Source organism: Copadichromis virginalis, linkage group LG18, assembly GCF_057382275.1.
Source record: "Copadichromis virginalis isolate Kocher_CV1m ecotype Utaka linkage group LG18, C_Virginalis_male_GT1.1, whole genome shotgun sequence".
Taxonomy (NCBI): Eukaryota; Metazoa; Chordata; class Actinopteri; order Cichliformes; family Cichlidae; genus Copadichromis; species Copadichromis virginalis.
The window spans coordinates 27,504,653-27,528,882 of NC_140635.1; the positions used below are offsets into that span (position 1 = coordinate 27,504,653).

At 39.7% G+C, this 24,230-nt stretch overlaps 1 protein-coding gene across 1 annotated transcript in view; it reads left to right on the plus strand.

The window, feature by feature from the left end:
* The window catches only part of LOC146688132 (3',5'-cyclic-AMP phosphodiesterase 4B-like), a 44,927-nt gene that overhangs the window by 12,302 nt on the left and 8,395 nt on the right, over positions 1 to 24,230 (plus strand). Inside the window, exons 4-9 of the mRNA XM_085439111.1 lie at positions 3,051 to 3,298; positions 8,022 to 8,216; positions 8,318 to 8,354; positions 8,880 to 8,950; positions 9,670 to 9,719; positions 20,224 to 20,336. Of these exons, the coding sequence (XP_085295237.1) occupies positions 3,051 to 3,298; positions 8,022 to 8,216; positions 8,318 to 8,354; positions 8,880 to 8,950; positions 9,670 to 9,719; positions 20,224 to 20,336 (714 nt within the window). The remainder of the gene's footprint in view (positions 1 to 3,050; positions 3,299 to 8,021; positions 8,217 to 8,317; positions 8,355 to 8,879; positions 8,951 to 9,669; positions 9,720 to 20,223; positions 20,337 to 24,230) is intronic.

Genomic DNA, 24,230 nt, shown 5'->3' on the forward strand with positions numbered 1-24,230 from the left:
TCTTCCTGGAGAAAACACCCACTCCACCTCTGTTTGACTCTGTGCAGCTACACTACCTCCGTTTGAGATCTGTTGTTTTCCCTTTCATCTTAGTTCCTTTCCTTTTATGACCATGTTCTGACACACATTACAAATCCAGGTTTACTAATGTTTCGACCCCTGGCTTATACTTTATATACAAGGTGAATTGGCCTTATACTTTCTTCCTGATGTCATGGGCAAGTGATCAGTGGAGAAATAGAATTACATAGCGAGACAACAGTTGCAATCAATAAACAAATAATAAATAATTTACCCAATAACACTGACATATTGACAGGAGACTATTTAGTTCTCTGCTTGACAAGTGGTTTAGTAAATGGAAACAAACTTCGATTGGTTTTCCGGACAGTTTATGTTTTGCCAGATTTAATTTTCACCCATTTTCCTGGGAGAGGAAGAATATATCTTTAAAAAGACAGGAGCAATATGTCAGGCAAATTGCACAGAACGAGCCGGGGAGTGAAGCGCAGTGGGTTTACTGACAATCAGAAAGGACAGCACACTCCCATCTCTGCATTGGTTTCTTCAACTATCTCGTGTTCACTCTGTCATTCGGAGTCTTTTCCTTCCCTGTTCCCGTCTTTTTTGCAGTTATCTCTCATTTATGTCTTGCAGGGTACTTTCCTGCTATTACTTGTCAGTCACATTGATTGGAAAGAGGAAATGGGATGACATAATCTTTCTCTCATTTCTCCCATTAGACAGACACCTGGCTGTGTACACTGTCAGTTAAATAATATCTATATGTTGTCCAAACATCTATCCGTTTGAACACTCAGTTGAGTTTACCATGTGCTTTCCATACACCAGTGAAGAATCACTGCTGTAACTGGATAACCGTATTACCTGGAATGTTTTTCTCAGTGGTCATTTCGAGTTTGACAGAGAAGATTTGTCATGTTTTTCATGGGCGCCATCCACATATTGAACTCTGCTGCTCCACCCACAAATGCATTTTCCTTACAAATGTGGGACATTTTAGGGGAAATGAACAGGATGTCCAACGGTATCAGATTTGTTGAAATAATTGATTAAACACAATTTTCCTTACTTTTTGAAATATTGCTGTTATCGAGTTAGCATATTAATGTTATCGTATTACTTTTTATTAATCCAAATATTGAAAGCATAATTATGTTTTTGAAAGTTACCATATAATTATTCCTCACTGTTGTCATCAAATGTGCTTCCCAATTTTGATCCTGTGCTTTTGGCTCTTTGTTACACTGACTTAAATGTGATACTATACAAAGATTAAACTCCCAGTGTTACCATGTAATTAATGAGATATCATGTAAAGAATCTTCATTAATGCCATTAGTAACAGTTGTGTTTGCCTACAATTTCATACATGGCCTTAACCAACTATAACATCACTAAAGTCTGGATCTACATTTTATTTTATTTTATTTTATTTTTTCAAAATGAGAGGTGAATCAGTGTGTAATGATATTTGATTGGCTTAGGCATGAGTAGTGAATCAGAACCACAGCAATCGAGTAAGTGACTTTTACTTTGTGCTGTTTTAATTTCAAAGGAATAATTATGTATTTTGTTATTTTTATTTCAGCATCCGTCTTCTATATTTCAGAATGGGGAAGTGTACAGAATAAATTCATTACAGTTTCTGGTTTTCATTATATTGCAACTCTAGGACTTGGTTTCTGCAGAAGTGTAGCCTTTTCTTTGGGTCATTGGATCAGAAGTGCTGTAATTTAAATGTGATACATTAAAACAAACAGTTCTGGCCCTCACTACTTTTTAAACCCCAGTTTCATTTCTAAATGGTGTCTGTGAAATAGGTTTATTTGAATGAATCATTGCATGGTTTGTCCACTAGAGAGCACTAAGTTCATTTTTCAAGTTGTTCCACGTGTTCACAGCTCTCTTAAAAAATCTATACTAAGACTGTTGTGTATATGAAATATTTACATTAGAAAATAACACTGCAGGGCAACATAAGAGTATTTGCCTCGGATATCAGATACTGACTGGGTTAAAGAGCCTTGTTGTTGTTGTTAAACAGTGGTAAGCTTTCCGTCTGGATCACAGGGAGGTTAGACTGTAGCTTCGCGCTCTTTCCTTTTCACACTAGCTGTCAGCTTCTGTATTTCTCACTCTTCTTGTCTGTCTAGCCTCCTGTGGCCACATTGACATAAAAAACCAAATCATTGCTCGATAGCCTCAGACCCATTCTAGGAATTCTTCAGTCCCCGTCCTTTCCCCCTCTCATTGTTATTGTGCTTCATATGCTGCTTGTCTGCATGAAATCTTTGACGTGTTTAATTTCTTCTTGCATGCTGTGAACATAAATTGTTTGATATATGCAGAATGAGCTCTGGCAGCCCATTTCTGTTTCCTCAGTACGCTGACTTGTTTACAACCCATCATTTCAATGAATCACTCTGTGATCCATACTGGAAACTTCATGCCAAAGAAGGCGCACTAAACATACAATATTTACACTCTGCACAGCTTCATCGACATATCAGCTGGCACTTTTTATTTATTATTATTTATTTATTTTTGCATTTCCAACCATAGCTGGAAGCTTTAGGTTTTGCAGTTGACCGAAAAAACCTAAGGCTTGAATTCACATGAATTAAGTGCAAATGTTTGTTTGCTGAAGGATGATGCGATTATAATTTAGTGGTCAGAGGTCACAAAATATATTTTTGGCTACAACTCACACTACATGTGCAAATTTTGACAAAAGTTCAAACAAATGTCTAATAAGAAGGACATTTACATAGAAAGGTAAGACATGGATGTAAAGTAGTTTCACTGGCCTGTGAATGCATAAAACTTCAAGGTTTTAATTTCATCCATCCATTTTTATTTTTTAAATCACGTTTTTCCCCCATGGTTTTACATTTTATCCTCTTATTTATAGTATTTCTTATGTGCTATGCACATTTTTTACTTCTTTAACATTTTCCCTTACTGATTTTCTTTTTCTGAGACAATTTCGTATCAAAGCTAAACATTCATTATCTCCTTTCTGTCAGGAAAATAAGGAGCCTCCTGTGGGACAGTTTTCTGCAGGCAACACTCTCGGGGTGGAGGTGTTCAAAGTCCACAGGCGGTTTTCTGGCAATCTGCAGCTGCCTCCGTTGTCATGGCGGCAGGCAGAGAAGGAGAGGGAAAGGGGAAGGCCGCTAACACCAGAAGAAGATCCCGTAACCCATAGCAGACCCACGAGCCTGCCCATCGCCTCTCTGCCTCGCATTGACATCACACAGGCTGACCCTGACAGGTGAGGCTGTGATAAACACACTGACACGCTCAAACGCTTTATAAGGCGGCACCGATGCTGCGCACGTTTGGGCATTATTTTTTTTCCTTGTACTTCTCTGCGTTTGTGCTTTTGTTGTGCTGCAGTAATAATGTAGTAATTTGAGAAAAGCAGCACAGCTTGTGTACCGGGTAACAGCGGGAGGCCGGTGTTTTCTCCCATCTAGATCTGACATTAGATTTGCAAGCAAGCAACAAAGTTGGCATTTATGAATTTTTTGGGGGTGAAAGACGGGGTACATACTCGACAGCTCATGTGTCTGTCGCAGTGCCAACACAAAGAGGTAGACAACGCATTCACGTTACGGCAAATTTAGAATCACCAGTCAAACTAAGATTCATGTCTATTGAATGCGGGAGGAAGCCAGAGTTCCCCAGAAAAACCCACACAGACATGGGAAGAACATGCACACACTTGAAGTTGCTGAATAGCAGTTTCCCGTATGTATTATTTCGTTGAGCAATTATAATTCATCCCACCAAACTACTTTCGCTTTTTGAGATCTTTTGAATCTATTTTATCTGGTGTCTGTATTTTTTGTTGCTTTCATCTGTATAAGGCTTATACTATGTCCTCGTGCTTTTGAAAAACATGGGTTGGATTTATCTGGATTACAGGTCAGGAGCAGAGAAACTTTTGCTCTGTTTATTGCACAACACTGGAGACGCCCCATAACTTTTTGCTTTGTTTTCCAGCTGCTTTTGAGTAGCCAGTCAGCTTGTTTAAAAAGGCTTCTGTTCATATTGATTAGCATTATGAATAATGCAGTGGAGGATTGTCTGGATAATATCAACCAATAAAAATAAATCATACGTTCAGACATATTTATTTGAGTTTGTGAGTGAATATTTTAGTGCAGTCTTGTCCGGCATCAGACTTGGTTGTAAAGCGGACTCTTTAATGGAAACTAGTATAGAATTCAAAGGGGTCGGGTTGGGCCAGGCAGACTGTTGCAGTGTTACTTCTAGTCATTCTGGCCAGAAACTCTCACCAAGATCCTCAGGCAAGCAGGCAACGATCAGACGTCTACATCGATACAGACGCTTCACTGTAGCCAGCGCATGGTAAGGATATTCTTTTGAGGGTGTTAAAGAGAGAATTAAATAAATAAAATAGAGGATTGAAACCCAAGTAGTGGGTTTGCTTGTCAGCTGTAATGTGTTTTTGAAGAGCTACAGCAGGTAGTCGTGATTGTGGATTTATTTAGTAACTCAGGCGGACCCTTATTTAGAAGTAGTTTATTTCAGGTTGTCAAAAATGTCCCTGCTCCAGGATGAGTTAGAGCTCAGGGGACTCATTTTTAAAAAATAACTCATTGGTGTGGAAAGATGCCTTGGAAAAAGACCCTGAAATAACACATAAAAAAAAGATATATTAACAGGAAACAGTCCCCTTTATGTCATACCTTACATAAGGTAAAGTTTATTCATATAGCCCAATATCATGGGGTTGTCACTGCAAGCTTGCAATAAAACACACAGCAAACACTTTATTACGATAAAAGTGTGAGACATCTCTGGAAAGCCATTTGCGATTCCAAGACCAAAGCGATTGGCAGACATCCCTGTGCTGTACGTACAGAGTGTTGAAATACTCAGATGATGAAATTCACCCTTGGGGCGTGATTTCATCACAAATGTTTTAGTTCTTAAAATATTTTTAAAAGTACACGCTGAGCAAAGCAGCGTGCTGGGACTTTCTCCTCTGGGATGTACTTACATTAATGTGTGTGGCTAGCCCATGTTGTTTTTATAGACTACGGCACGATTCTCTCCTTTGTTTCCCTTCTTAAATAAATCCTTCTGTTAATGCCACAAACTTGAATTCATCAGGAAACAGGATTTTTTTTTCCCTCAATCGTCAGTTGTGAAACATTGGTAATGGTTTTATCCAGTCCAAAGAGTTTAGCCTTGTTTTTTCTCCTGAGAAGCCATTTAGCGTCAGGCCATTTTTTGACAGTACTTTTTTTTCCTATTTTCTATTTGGGACCCTCTGTCTTTGATCAAATTAATTTGTAACTTTCATGTCTAAGTGAAAAAACATATCAATCTGCTGATAGCGTGACTACTTCTGACCTGTCTGGTTGTTCTTTAGATACATCTGGTTATCATGCAACTAGAAAAGTAATTTGACACTTTCACCTACTTATGATCCAAGTCCCACTACCACAAGGCTGCTTAGTGAGCAATGTTTTGCTGTACCAGACAGGGACATGCAAGTTGAAATCTGACATTGTGGTCAGATCATAAATTATCTTTGATTTGATTAGTAGTCTGTAAAATTCATTGTACCCCTCATAATCTCTGGTGGTTTTAAATGTTAATCCAAGCATCAGATTTCCTGACGATTTCCAGGCCTACGTGGAACTGTGACCCCGCTGTATATACTGTATGTGGAAGGCTTTTACTTAAGCTCTGGTTCTCCTCAGTCTTCCACATGTCAACCAAGTCAACAGACCTTCAGCCTAATCACAGAAATCAACTACTGCTATGGACATTGAGTTTTATAAATAGTAGCTAAGTACCAGAGAATTTCTAATAATACATTGTCTACTATCAGAAGAAGAGCACAGTAATAGTGTTAGCCATATTGCAGCTTTAATAACACATCACGGCATCAGAAACCTCCTGCTAGTTCTCCTCTTTATTTTACACCACACAGTCACTGTACTGTCTCTTAACACACAGATGGTTTTTTTTCTCATCTGGGGAAATATGTACAGTGTACATTAAATGCACATTAACTATAATCTCCAAAGTTGGCAAATAAATGAGGATCTGGATTTTCAACGTAATCGCGACGTCCCACTGTAAAGTCTTGTCGGCGCTGTGTTTTAATACAGAGGGATAAAGGACAGGCGGCCAGATAAACAGAGCGACTGCTGGTGCGTTTTTCCTGCGCTTCAGCCCAGATCTGCATGTTAGCATCTGCCAAGCCTACGTTATTCCAGCACGTGGGCTGCTACTGGACAGAAAGGGGAGGCTGCAAAAGTGTGTGTGTATGTATGAGTGAGCAGACAGTGTCACTGTTTTATGTTGCTCGATGTGGACCTTGAAGAGGGAGAAAAATGTTTCGAAGGTCTCCTAGGTACAGAGCTGGACATTTTGACTTCAGTGAGGAAGTTGTCAACAGAGCACACCTCTCAGCTCCAAGGTGATGTTTCAGTAGTTTTCTCTTTTTTTTATTGCACTGAGTATTTTATATATGCATATGAGTCCTTTTTTCACTCTACATGTCAATATTTTAGAAAAATAACTTCACTGGTAGATTTTAACATGATGCTCTTTTTCTTTTAACCTTTTCATTTCCACTGTAGTGCATATTTACTGAAAGTTCTTGATTGGTTTCACACTGTGGGATTAGATCGCTGTAGTTAAAATATGTTGTTTGCTGAAACTGAATGACGCAAAGCACAACACAGATGACGCTGGTCTTCCTGCATGTGTGTAATCAGAGTTCTCACATTAATCTGAGCTTCTCTGGCAGAGGTGTGGGACTGTCTCAATGGGACACGTGCCTAGTTAATCCCACATGTAGCAGAAATTAAAGAGGCGGGCTTTAACGTGGAGAAAACATGAAGTGGCACTTCTAATAAAATGAAGTATGTAAATGGTAATCAAGCCAAGGACTCTGAGTTATTTTTCCATTTCATGGTTTGTGGCATCTGCTATTCCTGCTGGGCACTGACAGTTTGACCTTGCACCTCTAAACTCCTGTCCATCTGACCCAATCATCTGGTTACACAATAACTCGTCCCGGTGCTCTACATAAACTCTATGGTGACAAACAGATTATGTCTCTGTGTGCATCTGTGGTGGTTTTTATTGATCAAACAACTATTGAGGAAAGCTGCATTTAGCAGTTAGCATGTTGGTTTATTTTTGCTCTGAGCATGAGTTCTCTGGTTGCTCTTTCTGATTTCTGCTTGTCAATTTTAAAAACAATTTTAATATATATGAATTTTTTAGATGGCATCAAGGTTGTAAGCATCACATGCTAAGAAAAGCCATAAATTCTACAATATTGTATTGTCTTCCTTTTAAATTTTTTTATTATCATTAGTTCAATTTTAGTGTTCAAATACATTCATCTTAAACAATGAGGGAAGGTAATCAAGATGTAGGCAGATGCTTGTGAGTGCATCAGTTACTGTAAAAGAAAACGTAGTTAGTAAAAAAGCAAAAATGTGCCTTTAATCACACATCAGGCAGCTGGTCACTCTTTGTATGTCATTTCCTAACTGCTGAGTTTGAATGGAACTGTCATGGACAGTGTTCCCGTAAGAAACAAACCAGACGGGCAGATTACAGTAAAACCAGCCCTGCTTGTACAGACAGTGAAGCATACTTATTTTATGAGTGTTATAGTTGTTGTTTTTTTCAGCTGTGGATGAATGGATGAGTAATTTTTTTAGGATTTATGCAATAATCTACTTCCTGGATAGGAATTGTCAACATGTTTTGCAAGCCAGTACTTACAGGTAGATTACGGAAGGTATATTCAAGATGACGATGATGATTTAAAAGTTAAATCTAAATGGCAAGATTGATGATCAGTCAGACTTTGGCTTATGCTTTTAAAACTAATAGATTTAAAGAACTTGCTTTGCATTGTAAAGAATCACATCCTGATATTTTCTTCTCTCCCCCTGGATTGTTTTTTTTTTTTTTTAACTTTCTTTTAGTTTTGAAGGGGAGAATGGCCCATCAGTGTGCTGCAGCCCATCAGACCCTCAGGCATCCCCAGGTTCAGGTCTGGTTCTTCATCCCAATTTGGCAGCTTACGGCCAGCGGCGGGAGTCCTTCCTGTACCGCTCTGACAGCGACTATGAGCTATCACCAAAATCCTTATCCCGAAATTCTTCCATCGTTGGAGAATTGTGAGTGGTTTTAATCACAGCATTGTCACATTACACTACAGTTAGCTATGTGTTTGTCTGTTTGTGTAACAGGCTTTCCTTTCATTACTCTCATTTTTCAGACATGGAGAAGACTTGATTGTGACACCGTTTGCCCAGGTAAGAGCTTGTCATAGCTCCATAGATCAAGTACAAAGAGCATCAATTATCTCAGAATATAAAACACAATTTCTCACAATAACTTTTTAATCTAAATGTCCCATGGCGCCATATTGAACTCTTTGCCCACAATTGGCAATGAGGATATATAACAACATCGGCATGGCAGAAGAACTACACTCGGATTTCAGCTTCATTGCAGAAACCTTTTCAGACAAACAGTATAGAAATCTATAAATAATATAGAGATATTTAGTGCCATATTATTTAATTACATTATTAAAAACAGTAATTTGCCCCAAACTAGTCATAAAATAAAAGAATCACAATTCTTTAAAACACCTCTCTTTTAAACACATGGTCAATAGCAAAGGTTATTCTCCATGCTCTCCTGTGAGAGGTAAGTTATAGTCCTTAAACATTTTTCACACTATTTTATTTTCATGCAAAATGTCTTGTTTTAAATTTCACTTTTACTTTTTGCACATTCTTTCTCTTACGTCAGTCTTTTGATCTTCTCTTTAGGTTCTGGCAAGTCTTCGGACAGTTAGGAACAACTTCACCACCTTGACAAATGTACAGTGTGTATCTAATAAGTAAGTGGGATCATTATTAGTTTCTGTACTTAGAGTTTTTATGATCCACAATTTAATATTTATTTTTTATTGAGGAAAAATCTGCCTGTGGATTTTAGTTTTTGGAGATACACCAGTAAGCCACACCATTAAAATCAGACTAGGACTTCTGATTGTGCCATGTGTTGTTTTATAGAAGGCACCAGATAAGAAGATAATCAGTGTTTGTCACTTTACCTGTCGGTAGTTTTAATGTTGTGGCTCATAAGTGTCTGTTTTGACAATGGTTGGAGATGCCAGCATGCTCCACTTGGGGGCACCAAAGCTTCAGAAACTTTTATAATGCTGTGGGCTTGTGAAGAAGTCTCGCAAATATAAATTCACATATCTCAAGAGCCTTTTGCTGGTGACACAAAACTGGACACAGTGACATTTCAATTCTGTTTTTTGTTTTGAGAGGCACAAACATCATCTTTTACATGGAAGTGCTCGCAGGTTTCCAGTGATCACTGAATTGGGTCAGTGGTTGTAGTTGCATCAAATTTACCAGAGGTGCACACTGAGTCAAGGGTCACCGCAAGCCTGAGACCTGTTCAGAGAACCAAGGGAGTTGTTTTGTGTTTATCTTATGGCAACAAAGACCGACTGGAACCAAATGAAATAAATAAATAAATAAATGATGGAAGCATTTTTCCAGGCTCCTAATTTTTAAAACTTTGTAAATTATTTCTCTGTTGCAGGAGATCTCCCGCTACAAATCAGCCCCATGTCACCAAAGTGTGCCTGTCAGGTGAGTGAATAAGCCTTCTGTTAAAGAAAGAAAAGGGAGTTCATTATCACCCTTATCAGAATGAATGATTCTGGGAAATGTTGCACCCTGCAACACACATACTACTAACTGTCTGTGCTGTTTATATGGCTTTTGCAATTTCTGAGATTACAAATTCCAGGTTTTGATGCTTGAGCAGAATGATGCTCAGTTAAAGTTTTGAGTGAGCCAAAAAAGAAAGATGCTGAACTGAAAAAAAGCAAAGAAAACAAATGGAACAGCCAGTGATGTCCAATTGTTCTCCAATGCATGTGCTGTAATGCATTTACACAGATGGGGATTCTTGCATGCAACTGAAGTCTGCACAGTTGTTAGCAAAAATAATAGTTTGGGTTTCAAACACGTGAAAGTGGCATACACAATGGATTGCTTATTTCACGCCTCTGCAGTGTTCAAATAGATTGTCCCTTTGCACACAACACACATTTACATAAGGAAATATAGTTCCTCTTTTAAATTTCCATAAAAGTACTGAGTTAGATGTTTTCCCAGCCAGGATAAAATGTTATCTTTGACTCTTTTCACAAATGCAAACATAAGCAGCAGGCCTTCGTTATTCAAGGAGGAAACTGTGACTTGGTAATGCGCAAAATTCCCGTGAAGTGTCATTATGGAGGCACCGAGAAAAAACCAAAGTGTGAGAACAACAGAAGCACCTACTGGTTTAGATTCAGATTAGGTAGAAGGCAACAAGTGAAAGAAAAAGAGGAGGGAGGTGTCGATATTGGTTCTTGCTGCACTGGTTCTTCAAGTCCAATTGACGTCAGCATGGCCTACACACATGGGTGCTCGACTTCCTATCAGCACAGATGGGCTGCGAGGAGTGTCCCACAGCAGGAAAAATACAACACAACTGTGAGTCTCTTATTGTCCTTCCTCCTCCACATTTCTCACAAACCATGACCTCCAAGTAATCAGTGCAGAGTGAAACTATCTCACTGGCTTCCATTATGACGCATGAGGAAGATAAAACAAGAAAAACAAATTTGAAGCCTCTGAGACTCAGAGCTCGGAGGTTTATATACTGTATTTCTTGTCCTACCAGGGAATCTTGCTGCTCTCAGCTTTCTCTGAGCGTATAGAGAAAATGGAGTACACCTGCCACTAAATAATGGTGACGGTTGAGTTTGTTCAGTACGCAGCTACAACAATTAACAATATCACAATGAAAGATGTCATCATATCCTCCCTTGTGCTGCTTTCTGTCCCGTTTTCCTTGACTCTTTGACCGGAAAAGGAGAACAGATTTTTCCTGTTTTCCCTCTGTGTTTTTAGTCTGGCAAAATCCCCAGTAGTGGAAAAGAAAGAGTACCAGGTCTTTTTGGGCATGAGCTCAGCATAAATGAGTGCGCACTTATACACTCTGGACAGCTCTATAAAGGGATTATAGACGGACACGGGGAAAGACAATAAAAATCAAGACAGAAGATGATGTGGTGACACATGCACACATTGGCATCAAGACATATCAAGAGAGCTACCAGATTATTGCTGTGAGATACAAAAGAATGAAAACACAGTAAAGGTCAAAGAGAGAGAGAGAGAGACAATCATCTGGCAGTATGGGAGTAGCATATCAAATTCGGTGAAATAAACAAGAAGAGCACAACCGTGACCACAGCCAGTGGGTGAAGGGGCATAATGAGAAGAAAACAAGAAGCAGGGGGTATACTAAAAATCAGCTCAGCTGCAAATGCGTTACTGCAGGCTGTTTGCGCTGTTCGACTTACTCCAGAAACGTGACGGGATTGAAGTTTTCCCCCTTATGAGTTTGCAATTTATGGTTCGCTAGCCAAACTGGCCCCATCGCACACAGTCTCGTGAGCTCAGCGAGCAACAAAGAGCTCACTCTTCCCCTACTGATTCAGATTACAGGCTTTGCTCTATAGCATGCCTGATAAATAGCACTTTTGAGAAGTTGCTTTATTATGACGTCTTTGACAGTCAAGGCCTGATGATTAATCTGCAGCGATTATTACTGGCATTAGCCAAACACAGATGGTATGAACTCTGGGGTTAGTCATGTGTCCGAGAGAGCTGTAAAACCTCGCAATGGCCTCATGAGCAAATGCTGGCTAGACTGTTTTCAGATATTAATCCTTACACAGCGCCCACAGAAATTAATCTTTAAGAAATCCCTGTTCAAAAAAGGCTACCCCTAGTTAGCTTTAGACTTGGCCCCAAGAGGGAAAACTATATATGCGTTCCCGCTTAATTTGTGATGAAATTATACTGTTTTGCTTGATGTGTGTGTGTGTTTTTAAATGAAGTGTAATATTGGACCTAGCAATTTTTACTTGACTTCCCACTTTCAAATCAAAAGTGATCTTGTTTACACTAGAAGCACACACAGTAGTAAAAAGAACTACTGTATAACAGTACATTTGCTATTTTCCTAAGAACGTCGACTATCCATTTCATATCTACATGTTAAATTTGAGGCCAGCATGAGCAGCAGGTCAGCTTAGTGAAAAAAGACCAAAAAAAACCCTAAAAGTTTGACAATCCACAGAGCTCACAGCACACTTATTAACATGCAGAATAACAAAGTAGCCAAGATTTCGTGCTACATTTTCCATCTTCTGTTACACTTTTATCCTTTTCACTGAAAGAAGAAAAAAAAAGAAGTTAAAACTAAAGTAAAAGGAAATCACACACTAGCAGTTTTCTTTCTTTCTTTCTTTTCTCATACAGATCCCTGGTATAAATAAGATCTCTTATAAAATATATCATGCTTTTAATGTTACTGTAGCTTTTTGATACCTTTGTGTTTTGTATTATTTAAACCAGCTAGGTGCTTTAGGGGAGATAGGTTTGGCTTTCTTCAAAGAGAACCACATTGGTGGATACCGCCTATTTCGCTCTTTATACTGTTACATCAAGGTTTTATACATCACATTATTTAAAAAAAGTTTCAGACCTTCAAAGTCACCGCTGAGAAAAGTTGCAACTAGATTTAAGTTACACTGTCAACATTTACTTAATTTTATTTGTGTTAAATATAAGAATTTTGTCAGAAATTTTTTTTTAAACAACAACGTAACATGTGGCTTGACCAAATATACAGCCCCATTTCCAAAAAAGTTGGGGCGCTATGTAAATTTTAAATATAAATAGGAAGCATTGATTTGAAAATCTCATAAACCCACATTTTATTCAAATTTTATTTTATTCAAATAGAATATAGACAAAAAATGTAATTTTTACCACCGTGTAGCATCGTCTCTCTTTTTAACAGCAATGTCTGGGAAGTGAGTAGATGAGTTTCTGGGCTTTTGGTTGGGGAATGTTTACCCATTCTTGTCTGATTATAGCTGCTGAACAGGATTGGAGGCAGGCTAGTTCAGCATCTGGATTCTTCAAGTATGAAGCAATCCTCTTTTTATACATGCAATTTGGGGTTTAGCATTGTCTTGCTGAAAGTCTATTGCTCAAGGATAAGATACAGTACTGTATCTGAAGTATGTAGCTGTACTGTTGCAATAAGGGTGTTTTCTGCATTCAGTGACAGCAAACAGTGTAACACCACTGTGTAAGGATTCCATGACAGAGCCATTGGACCCAAGAGTTAAATCAGTGAAATATGTCATTGTCTTTTGAAGTTGCGTCAGTAAGCGTATCTGGCATAAAATTCTGCCAAATCAAACATGCAAAGCCACCCGATGTTGCAACCCAATGTGACAAGGGAGCAGTTGAGAGTAGCATTTATTTGAAGTGCTTGTTTTTCCTCTTATGTGTTATTGCCAGTAAGAAAATGATGGTCTTTCATTGTGAGATGCATAGTTCAGTGGCTCAGTGAACCTGTTTCCAAGAATATGATGCATTTCCAACCAGGAAAATCAGTTCAGCATAGCAGATCGCTGCACTGAGACATACACATTTTTTACTTTGGAACTAAACGGTCACGTGACTTTGTGCGTAACCTACAGGGTGTGTGGTCCAACACAATGAGCATTACTCATTTTTCTTTTGTGACTTTTAGTAAACATGCCGTGGAAGAAAAGTGATGACAGACCTAACTGAAACGAGTTATTCTGACAATGTAAAAAGGAAGAATAGGTTGTTATTTCCCTTTAAACCTCAGGGCGAGAGTTGCTGTCCACACGTGCATTTGTGTGTACAGTCATGTGTTGTTGTTTTTTTGTTTCTTTTAAAAAGTTCTACACTTTTGCCTGTCAGGGCATAATGAAAACTTATCTGTTCCTCATAGCTTATTATGCTGTCAATTTGAACAACAACACAGTGTGGCATGTCATACAATGGAAAATGCACTTCATTAATGGATCATCAGCAAATGTGAGCACCTCTATCAAAGCAGAAGTTTTAGTAGTTTGCTGCTCTGGTGCATCTAGGTCTCTTAACACAATAGAAAGCAGGAAAGAAACTAGCTTAGAGAAGCTGTTGTTGCAGTTCATCAAAGTCCATCATTCTGCAGTGAGAAGGATTGGTCACATGTGCAAAAGAGTGGACATCCCAGCAAACTGACCTTAGGATGAATTTGCTGGAAATTCATGCTAAGGTAAATTTGCTGGGACGTTTAATGCTTAAAGAAACAGCAAAATCCCAAGAGCAACATCTCGGATGCTAAAGGCCTCAGTTAGCACGCTAGATGTTAAAGGTCAAACATACCAGCATGCCAGCACAAACACCTCAAACCAGCTGCCAATCAAGCAGGTGGAGGGGTGATGATTTGGATTTGCTTTGCAGCTACAGGACCTGGGTACCTTGTAGTCATTAAGTCAAACATGACCTCTTTGTTACCAATAAATTCTAGAGTCAAATGTGATGCCATCTGTCTATAGCTAAAGCTTTATCACTAAAGCTTGGGTCATGTAATGGGATGGTGAGCCCAAGCACAGCAGGAAATCTACAACAGAATAGTTGAAAATGTAAAGAGTCAAGGTGCTGAACTGGTGCAGATTTCAGGCATCAATCTAATGCCATGGAGGAACCTTAAGAGAGCTATGTATAAACGAATGCCTGCACAAGCAGTGAACTGAAGCAGTGCTGTAAAGAAGATTGGCCCAAAGCTCTTTCTAATGTTCCAAACCAAATTTGCTTTTGCCCAATGTAATTGAAAACATATTAGGATTTTAGCAATGTTGCCAAGATCTCCTAATTGATCAGATTACTTAAACTTTCATCATAGCAAACGTAATCAGTACGAATATGCAGAACTTGTGGGCAAGGGGGAAGGTTTTTGGTGCAGGACGCTTCCTGGGTTGTGTTTGCAGACTGCTTGTAGTCTGTATTTTGTTAACCAATCATGTTTAAAGAGATTTGGGTTGCATGCATGTGGAAAGTAAATAAAGGGTTTAATTTCCGAAACCCCAAATACTTTTTTCAAAAAAGTATTCATCTGCCATTTCTGGAGCACTGGTAATGATGATGTGAAGCAATATCCATTGTCCTCTACCTGGAAATCCAACTGCAAGTCCTGAAAAGGTGCTTTGGTGACTAAGGAGGCAGATTAGCTAATGGGCTATTGGATTGAGTCATGCAAACCTGTTTCCCAAAGAGGTTTGAGCACAGTGCAAAATGCAAATGAAAACTTTATACAGTGATTTGCAAGTCATTTAAACAACATTCATATCACCATATCAAATGTTTGTTCATTTCGATGTTGATGCCAGCAACACATTTTTCCAGCCAAATTTTTCCCTCTCAAAGGATTTCCAAAAACCTTTGAAATGTTTTATTGCAACAAATTCAAAATGAGCATATGTTTTTTAATATATTTTTCAAAACTGCATGTCTAAAACACTTGCAGAATCTCTAAATGCTGTCTTCATACTATTTCCAATTAATTATAGGGTTCAAAAGAATTGCATATAGTTGCATTCTGTTTTTATTAACACCTGTCACAACTTTTTGGGGAATGGTGTTGAACTTAATTTCTAATGTTTGTTATCAATATGATGTAATTTATTTCCTCCTATTAGCAAAACGTTATTCAGTGAATGGACACACAATCAGACAGTACACCACAAACTGAGCCAGAAGAACTGACCTGTCATTTTCAGTCTGGTCAGTCTGCTTCACTCTTGTGTGCAGCAGTTACTCTGCTCCACAGCAAGATTCCATTTCAGGTTTTCCAGGCTCACAGCCAGGGGAGAGGATCCGGAGGGCTGGAAGCGTGCAGCCTGGTTAAGTATTTGAATTATGTCATTGACGTCAGCACAGTCATAAACCTCCCTGCGGCCCTTCCCTCTAACTGGCCCGTGCCAACACAGCTCCATGGTGCATTGTGAATGAGCCGTCAAACAGGCCTTGATGAGATGTTTGTATGTGCATGTGTGTTTTCAAGTCTTTTGTTTTCATAGGCGATGAAATTATTTCACAGCTGTAAACTATGAAGCGACACAATTACTGAGGCTTGTTTGTGAGAAGACCAAGAGTGGCGTGGTTTCGGGGGTTGGACCGTCTCTGATTGTCCACCGCATATCACTTTAAATCTCATGCTACCTTAAAAGGGAAAGCATTATACAAAATTGTCTCACATATAGCACACCAACTTATTCCTGTAGCACAGCAAGGGAAACAATAGATTTGAATTGTAACTTGTAACAGTATGCTAATATAATTTTTCTGTGGCTATGACAATTTTTTTCGTAAGGGTTTTTAACAATAGATAGGATAAAATTATATATACACAAGCATGATGAAATATATTATTTTGAAACACAATGAGTAATTAAACTTAAAGAAAATAAAATACAGAATGATGAACTTAAATATGCTTGGCTAAAATCTAAAAAGCATGCATGATATATAGAAATTAAAAATATTAAATTTTTAAAATTCTGAAAATATACTTGTAATGTAATAAAACTGATAAATTACGTTATTTGTGAGAGTATAATATGTGCAACACTGTTTTTGCATTTTATTCATATACTACCTTGTGTTAAAATCAGAAAATGTTCAGAGTTCAAAGCAGATGGCATAATGCAAATGATTGACACGAAGAGCAAAGGCTTTTGCAAGAGTAATCATGAATTTGCAAAGTCTTCCGCCCCTCTCGGACTTTTGAACAAATTGACGTACATTGGAGGTGATACAACGGTAAATTATTGACCCGCATCCTGCCTTAGCCCCACGTGCAATGCAAAATCAATAACAAACGACTGAATACGTGCAAGTTACTGTGTCAAAGTGTGCATTTCTCTTTTGTGATGTTGTGAGGTCACTATGAGGAATGTGTGTTTGCGTACATGCAGATAGCCTTGGCCTGTTTACAGGTCAGCCATTGGTGTCTTGAGTTGACCATCAACTTTCTTTTCCCGCACTTTCCAAATGTCTGGTGAATTAACAATGAACATTAACACAACTAAAGGCATTGTAGTCACTGTGTTAAAGTCAGCCTCGCTATAAAACTCAAAATACTGCATAAAAAATGCCAACTTATAATCCACTCTCACGCAGAAAGCCATTGTGAAAATCAAGTCAAAATCAAAAGAAATCAAAAGAAAATAAAAAAAACATTTACAATAAAAAATATTGTGTAGTTTTTCAGTGTTGTGCTTCTTAATGAGAAACTGCTCTGTATAGCTGTCACATTTAAATGCTACCCAGATGTCGCTTACAATAATAATGCTAACCCAATGATACATACACAAATGTACCCTAATAGGGTCATTTTGCTGTTTTTGTACTACTTTTACTGAAGTGTGTGTTTGGTCTGTCCATGGCAGTTGTTGGTATGAGCTGAGACACTGCAATTCTTCAGTCAGACACTGAGGAAAAACAGCTTATGGGGGTAGGTTGAGAACATAGAGAGGTGCAGTGTGAGGGGGATGTAAGTGGAAGGTGTTTTGGCAGAAATGGTGGTTTGGGAGCAGCCCTGCTCGTTAGTGTGGTGGATGGCTCTTACAGAAGCTGGTTTGTGGCCCTACAGAGGAGAGATAGAGGGGAAAAAGGGGGAGAGGGGAAGGCAGACGAGGTCTCTCTGCACACTGAGGTCTGTTGTCCTCTTTGCAGCCTCCAGCATATGGCCAAAGCATTAGAACTCACCAAGAAAAAAAAGAAAAAGACATCCACTGAAAAAACAGGCTGGAAAAGCACCTCACACTCTGTCTGGAAGCAGGTTTCTCAGACTGAATGTGCGTCACGCCACCTTTGACTGGTGACACTGTGAAATGTCATCCCATTTAACACTGTATTTATGAACAACCAAAGGTGATGATAGGTTCATTCCTTCTACTCATACCGTGTGCATGTGCATAACTTTATTTTATTTAGAACTTCAACTCATATGTCATTGTTATACAGCCCAACTAAGGGAAGTTTGGCTCCAGACTTTGAAAAAATGTAACTTTTCAGCCACTGCTTTAGCCCAAAAAGCCAAAGGTCCAGCGAGCTTTTCTACAGTAGTCTGAGTGTTTCACTCTTATATGTTCTGGACTCTGTCAGTGATTAAGCTGCCAGCTTCAAAATGACTCGAATCCCAATCATACAGACTTTGCAGATGAGCCAGTCCTTTGATGTTTCAAGGTGCCCAGCTAAAATGTCTGCATATGCATGCGCCCTCTTCTAAGGGAATGAGGGCAGGATGTGGTGACACCTTCTTGGCAACGTCTACTGCCCCTATGGACCAAGACAGCCACACGCTGATGTATACCAAGATTCAACAGCTCACTGCCTTGTGCATGAGCTGCTTTGATGTTATACCTCTGCTCTGTGTCAGTGACTTTTGCATGGCTTGCGTGCCAGTGGAGTCTGTGAATAGGCTGGTCCGCAAAACTTGGCATCCAGTTATGCGTCGTATCGAAGCCAAAGTTTCTTTGAATCAGCCAACCAGGAACTCAAGGAAATAAAAATTAGTCTAACCCGAAAAATGACACAAGTGGTAGCAGCTGTGTAATATGAGGAGCCAGTGGCATGAGTTTCCTTGAGTGAACTTAAACAGCTGAAAGTTCACTTTTCTGTGATTCAAAAGAATCCCGGGTGTTGTTCTGATTACTTTCAAAGGTGAACTATTTCCTTTAACTGTGCTACATTGTCTGGGGTTGCATTGAAGTTCTTTGTTCAGCACTGGTGGTTCAAAATCTGTATGCCATCACTGTGCTTTGAAGTGCTTTGATCCACTATATTGACGTAAATTGGGGAGCAGCACGCTGGCTGTCCTGTTGTGCTGAGCATATGGGGTAAATTTCTTCCATGTGTGAAGTGCTATGAAGTAGAGATCAGTCTTTTCCATAGAAAAGGAAGGTGGGGAGATCCAGATGTTTAGCGTTCGCTCCCTCCAGCTAGAAATATGTTGAAACATTGGCATATTGAGCAGTGATACTTTTTAATATGTTTCCTCATGTTTGAGCTTCCCAGTGATTTTCTTGTAAACCACTCTTTTCCTTCTAAACACTGTGCACCTACCACATGTGAGTCATAGCTGCTAACGACAGAGTTATTTCATCAAACGACAGCTATGATTGCCTTCAGCAGTCACTCCACCATTCATTAATTCCACTCCATGTTTTCTGGGAGTTCATAGCCAAAGAGGAAGTGCTTTGGTTTCTTTGGCTCACAGTGTGGCCCTAGCCTGGACTCCCCCCAATTCAGGGAGTCAAAATTTGCCTCTCGTGTTGCTTATGCAAACACAAGTTTGATGTTTGATATAATTTTTTTTCCTCCCTCAGAGAGGTTCAGAGAGGAGAGAACCAGTTTGTGAAGCATGGTGGTGTGCCGTGAGCTGCTGTAGATGCAGTTCACCAGGGTTCCTTGAAGTGGTCTGCATGTCAGAAAGGAAGTCGTTGGAAATGAGTTGTCTTTGCAGTAGTGACGAAGTCCTCCTGCTCCTATTGTCTATAAAGTTCTAATGAAATTTCACAGAGATGCATTTGTTTGGATGTAATCCCAGTGACAGGAATAAAAGCTAAAATGATTGTGTCTCCTGCACCAAAAGCAGTTAGGGTTTTTGTGTTTTTTTTTACTCTAAATGCATGTATACACCATTTCTATTCATTTAAATGGGCAGGGGTCACAGACACACCAACAGCAGGAGGCAGCAAACTGCCTAGTCTGCAAGCTACTTCTTCAAACGAGTGGAACTGAGAGGGGGATAATTTAATGAGAGAGAGGGAGAAGTTGAGCAAGGGTGGGGGAACCAGACGAAATGGGAGGGGGTTTGCAGCACGCACAAGAGGGAGGGAAAGAGGGGGTACGCAGAGAATAAGGCTACAGAGAGACAGAAAGACAGAGCGAGTCGGCAAACGGTGACCATAACCACTGTTTGTTTGAGAAAACAACTCCCCTGAACTTTCGGAGGTGGTGGAGCGGAACAAGATGAAGGAGCTCTGCGTACACACCTCCTCATCTTCCTCTGCGTCTTCCGGAGGTTCTGCATGTCAGTGCCCCTTACGATCAAGCCACTCTGGGACACTTGGACCGCCACGCATGGTGTCTGGAGGATCAAGTATGGACATGGATCCTCTCAGACCTGATTACATGTCCATGTGTCTCTTGGCAGATGAGTCCTACCAGAAACTGGCTATGGAAACCATGGAGGAGCTGGACTGGTGTCTGGACCAGTTGGAGACCATCCAGACCTACCGGTCTGTCAGTGACATGGCCTCCAACAAGGTAAGACAATCTGGGCCATATGTTAATATATGTAAATGTGACAACAACGCATGTGTGAAGTTACCTGGGACTGTCTACATGTATTTATCGATTACCGTGGTTTTATAAAAAGCTATTAGCCTCTCCTCCTGGATGAAATACCTGAAAACACTACAAACATTCACATTTTTGATAATTAACTTCAGGGGTAAAAATCTATTTGGGTATTTGATCATGGGCACAGTAGGTTATTAAGATGATTTTATCAAGTCACAAAAGAACCATTAGTTCATTAGTGTGAAAAGCTATCATGCACATTGTGCTGTGCTTTCATCTAGAATCATATTGCACAGCAAACTCTTGCATGCATGCTTCATTTTGCCAACATCTCTTTTTACCCACTGAAATAACAATCATTAGAGTGTGCAAAACCATAATTAAAAAAGATTTAAGTTAAACATTATAATTGTAACCTATATCTCATACTATGCAATGCAAAATTATAATTATTACCATCACGGTACATATTCTGTAACGTGCTCACTGAAGGCATGATACTTGTGATGATTGCTTGACTGGCCTGTGATGACCTGCCAGTCTGCATATATCTGTGTATAATTGCTCTTTGTTTCTGTGTGGTTGTGCATTTGCACAGTCTACGGAAAATGTAAAATACTTTTAGCCACATTGACGCATTTGCAAAGCAACAGCTGTTCTGTGGTAGCATATCAGCACGCATCATCATTTTATAGATCTCTTGATAAAAAAGGAGAAAAAAAAGTTAATGTTTGCTTCGCTGCATAACAACTTTAGCAAACTACCTGTTGCATCTGAGCACCATTATTGCCTGAATTCCAGGGAAAGGGCTGTCCTGCTTGTATATCCTTACCTTAATCAAACTGCCCGAGACACACAGCTTGCTATACTACTAGGTTGGGCTGATTAAAACATTACCAAATGCTTTTTTCATTCATTTTAGTGCTGTGTTGATATTGGCTCGTTTCTAAGATGTAGCTCTGTGTGAGTTCATTTAGCAGGGCCCTTATTGCTTAAGGCTGGTTTGAAAGTACTGAACTTATTCTTCTGCTTGCTGCGGAAGAGGCAAAACCAGATCTGCTATATGTTCCATTATTATAGAATAATGCCAGGATAATTTTATAACTGCATCTTCTTTACAAGGGGCCAAACCATTTAGTTTAGCGTGTTTAAAAGCTGTACTTGTGTCTCACGCTGCCTGGAAAGTTATTAAATGGTAAAACTCAGTTTATAGTTAATATAACTGCCCAAAAAATGTAACCAAAGGGTGAGAAAATGTCTGTTCTCATCGGTGGTCTTAGCAGCGTGTTGTTTTAAGCATTTAAAAGTGCCAGTCTTCCAGTTTGGTTTTACTGAATTTAAACACACTGTGGTTTTTAAACCAGCATTTTTGAACTAATTACTTCCCTTTGCTTTGATGCACATGAGCCTGTTTTTTTCTTTGTGCGTATTTCACTTCAAAATTTACTGTATGCGGCACATTACTGCTCAGACAGCGGAGACTGTACGGCGACATCAGATTATAAACACCCAGGGTGGTGGTGTCCATTTCCGTCTGTGCTCTAAGCTTTGGTCTGAGGGAGGATTGGGATGGGGAGGGGGTGTTGTGAGACCATGATGGGTGACTCTGACCGTGACACCAGCTTCCTGTCTCTGTATTTCCTGTGCCTCCTCTCCTCTGCTCACTTGTTACTCGATGACAATAGGGGTTGAGTCCTAACAGACAGCTACATCCCCGGGACTGTCAAGACAATGAGAAAAGGCCCTCTAGGCCGTAGCAGCGTAGCAACTTGTTCAGGCAAACCAGGTACAGATTCCTAACAACACGAGCCAGTGCCAATGTTGACCAATGCTGATCTTTTAAAAGTGTAGTGGGCAACAGCTTTATGATGTTACAGTTAAGTTTCAACAGTGTGCTACATTGTTGTGCAATTGTACAGGGATAGAAAGAAGCTGTTTATTGGTCCATCGAGCTCTTATTGCAAAATTGGGAGTCAAGTCCAGTGATACTGTTACACCATCGGCCCAGTTTTTGTGGGCGTTTGACGCAAGTTTTGACAAAGAGTCAGGTTTTCTTTTTTTCTTCACCACTAGATGTAATTGAAGCCACAATCAAACCCGGGGTGTCTCCGTTTTCAGTTTCCAAGGGCACAGGTGTATCCGGGGCTACAAGACCACACACTCTGCTGACCGCCAGCCTGGTTGCTGTGACCTCAGAGCGGGGAGCTACTTCCCTGCCCCTCACTATCATTAACCTCGCCACACTTCCACACCGATGCTGGTGACGGCCTTGGACAAACACTGCCATCTGAATGCAGTTAAAGGAGTTTAGCGCTTTTGCGGGTAGCGTGCAGGCAAGCCCCTCGAGGAGAACACAAGCGAGTAGGAAACTTTAACTCATGTGTGGTCACTTCAGCTTTGAAGCACCCGCCGTCTTCACTGGGGAAAGAATGACAAAATTATTGAAACAGATGCAGCGGTGGGTCTGTAGCTGTACCAGGCGTAATGGACATTAAATTATAGTGCTGCGCTTCCATTTGACTGAAAGGGTGGTGAGGAGATCACACGAGCTCCAGCGGTGATTATGGTGCTTAATCGTAATTTTAAAAAAAAAAGTTTTACCTCTGTAATCTTCTGTTCTTCATCTGATCTTCATCTTGGAAAATAAGACAGCACAAGGAGTGCGAATGGAAAACATGTTTCTACTGTAACCCTGTTCTTACCTGTTTCTGATCAACGCCTTCGAGGAAATGTGTTGTCCTTGTGTTACTAAACAGTGTAAATTTGACATCATTCATTTGGTGTTGACACTCGAAACAGCCGCATGCATGCGACAGAGGCGGCGTGTGCTCACTCTGGGGTTTGTTCGATTGCAGTGCAATGGTGTTGCATTATGAGGTCACATTGTTCCTGAGAAATCCCATTTCTTTACGTTTTATGTTTTTCCTTTTTCTTTATTTCTCTTGTCAGTTAATATAGCAGGAACTTTAGCGTGACCCCTAAACTTGTTATCTGGGACTTTTCTGTGATGAGCTCAGGTATGTTAGTAGTTTGGTGCCTGAGGCTACAGGAAGAAGGATGTCTGCCAGTAAATGATCTCAGGGAATTACTATAGCAAAAAAAAAAGGGAAGTAGGTGGAGACACACGCTCAGGCCTGTATGGGAGGGAGGAGCCATCAATCTCCTGTTAGACTTTGTAGGCCAGTCAGTTAAGTCAGCTTTATTGCTATAAGTTTCCTGCCTGACGCCAGTTGAGAAAAGAGAATAGAGAGAGGAAGACGGCTGGCTCACAGACACGCTGAGACGAGTTAAAGTACTTGGACCTTTACAGGATTTCTTTGTGCTGTGTTTGTTTTTTCGTTGAGTGACAATGGGACTATGCTGCTCTGAAAAGCAGAAGATAAACTTTGAGATGCTTGCGAGTTGGAAAAAGGTGAGTTAGCTTTATAGAGGCTTACTTTGTGTTGTAGGAGTGTAGCGTGCCATGTGGAGATGGTGTTTTATTCAAGAATAAATTGCTGGATTTGAAGTGACATCTAGTTTCAAATAAAAAAAATAAATTTGCTCGTCAGTAATTACACTCAAAATGTTCCTGAATTGTTTTTTTCCTTCTATGATTGCATATTTGAAAATATGTTGGTCTTTACTTTTTGTAGCATGTTGTTTCAGTAGCTTTTTGGGTTTTTTTTGACACAGTTATATTATGCATTAAATATTTAAACTTTATTAAACAACGGCTCATGATTGTGTGAGAGCAAATTGCTTTTTTGTCAGAGTTTGCGCAACTTCTCTCAGTTTCCTCAGTTTGTTCTGAAACTGAGAATCATTTGCTAACGTAAAAGGATGTATGAGTTAGCGCCATGCATTGAGTAATCTGGG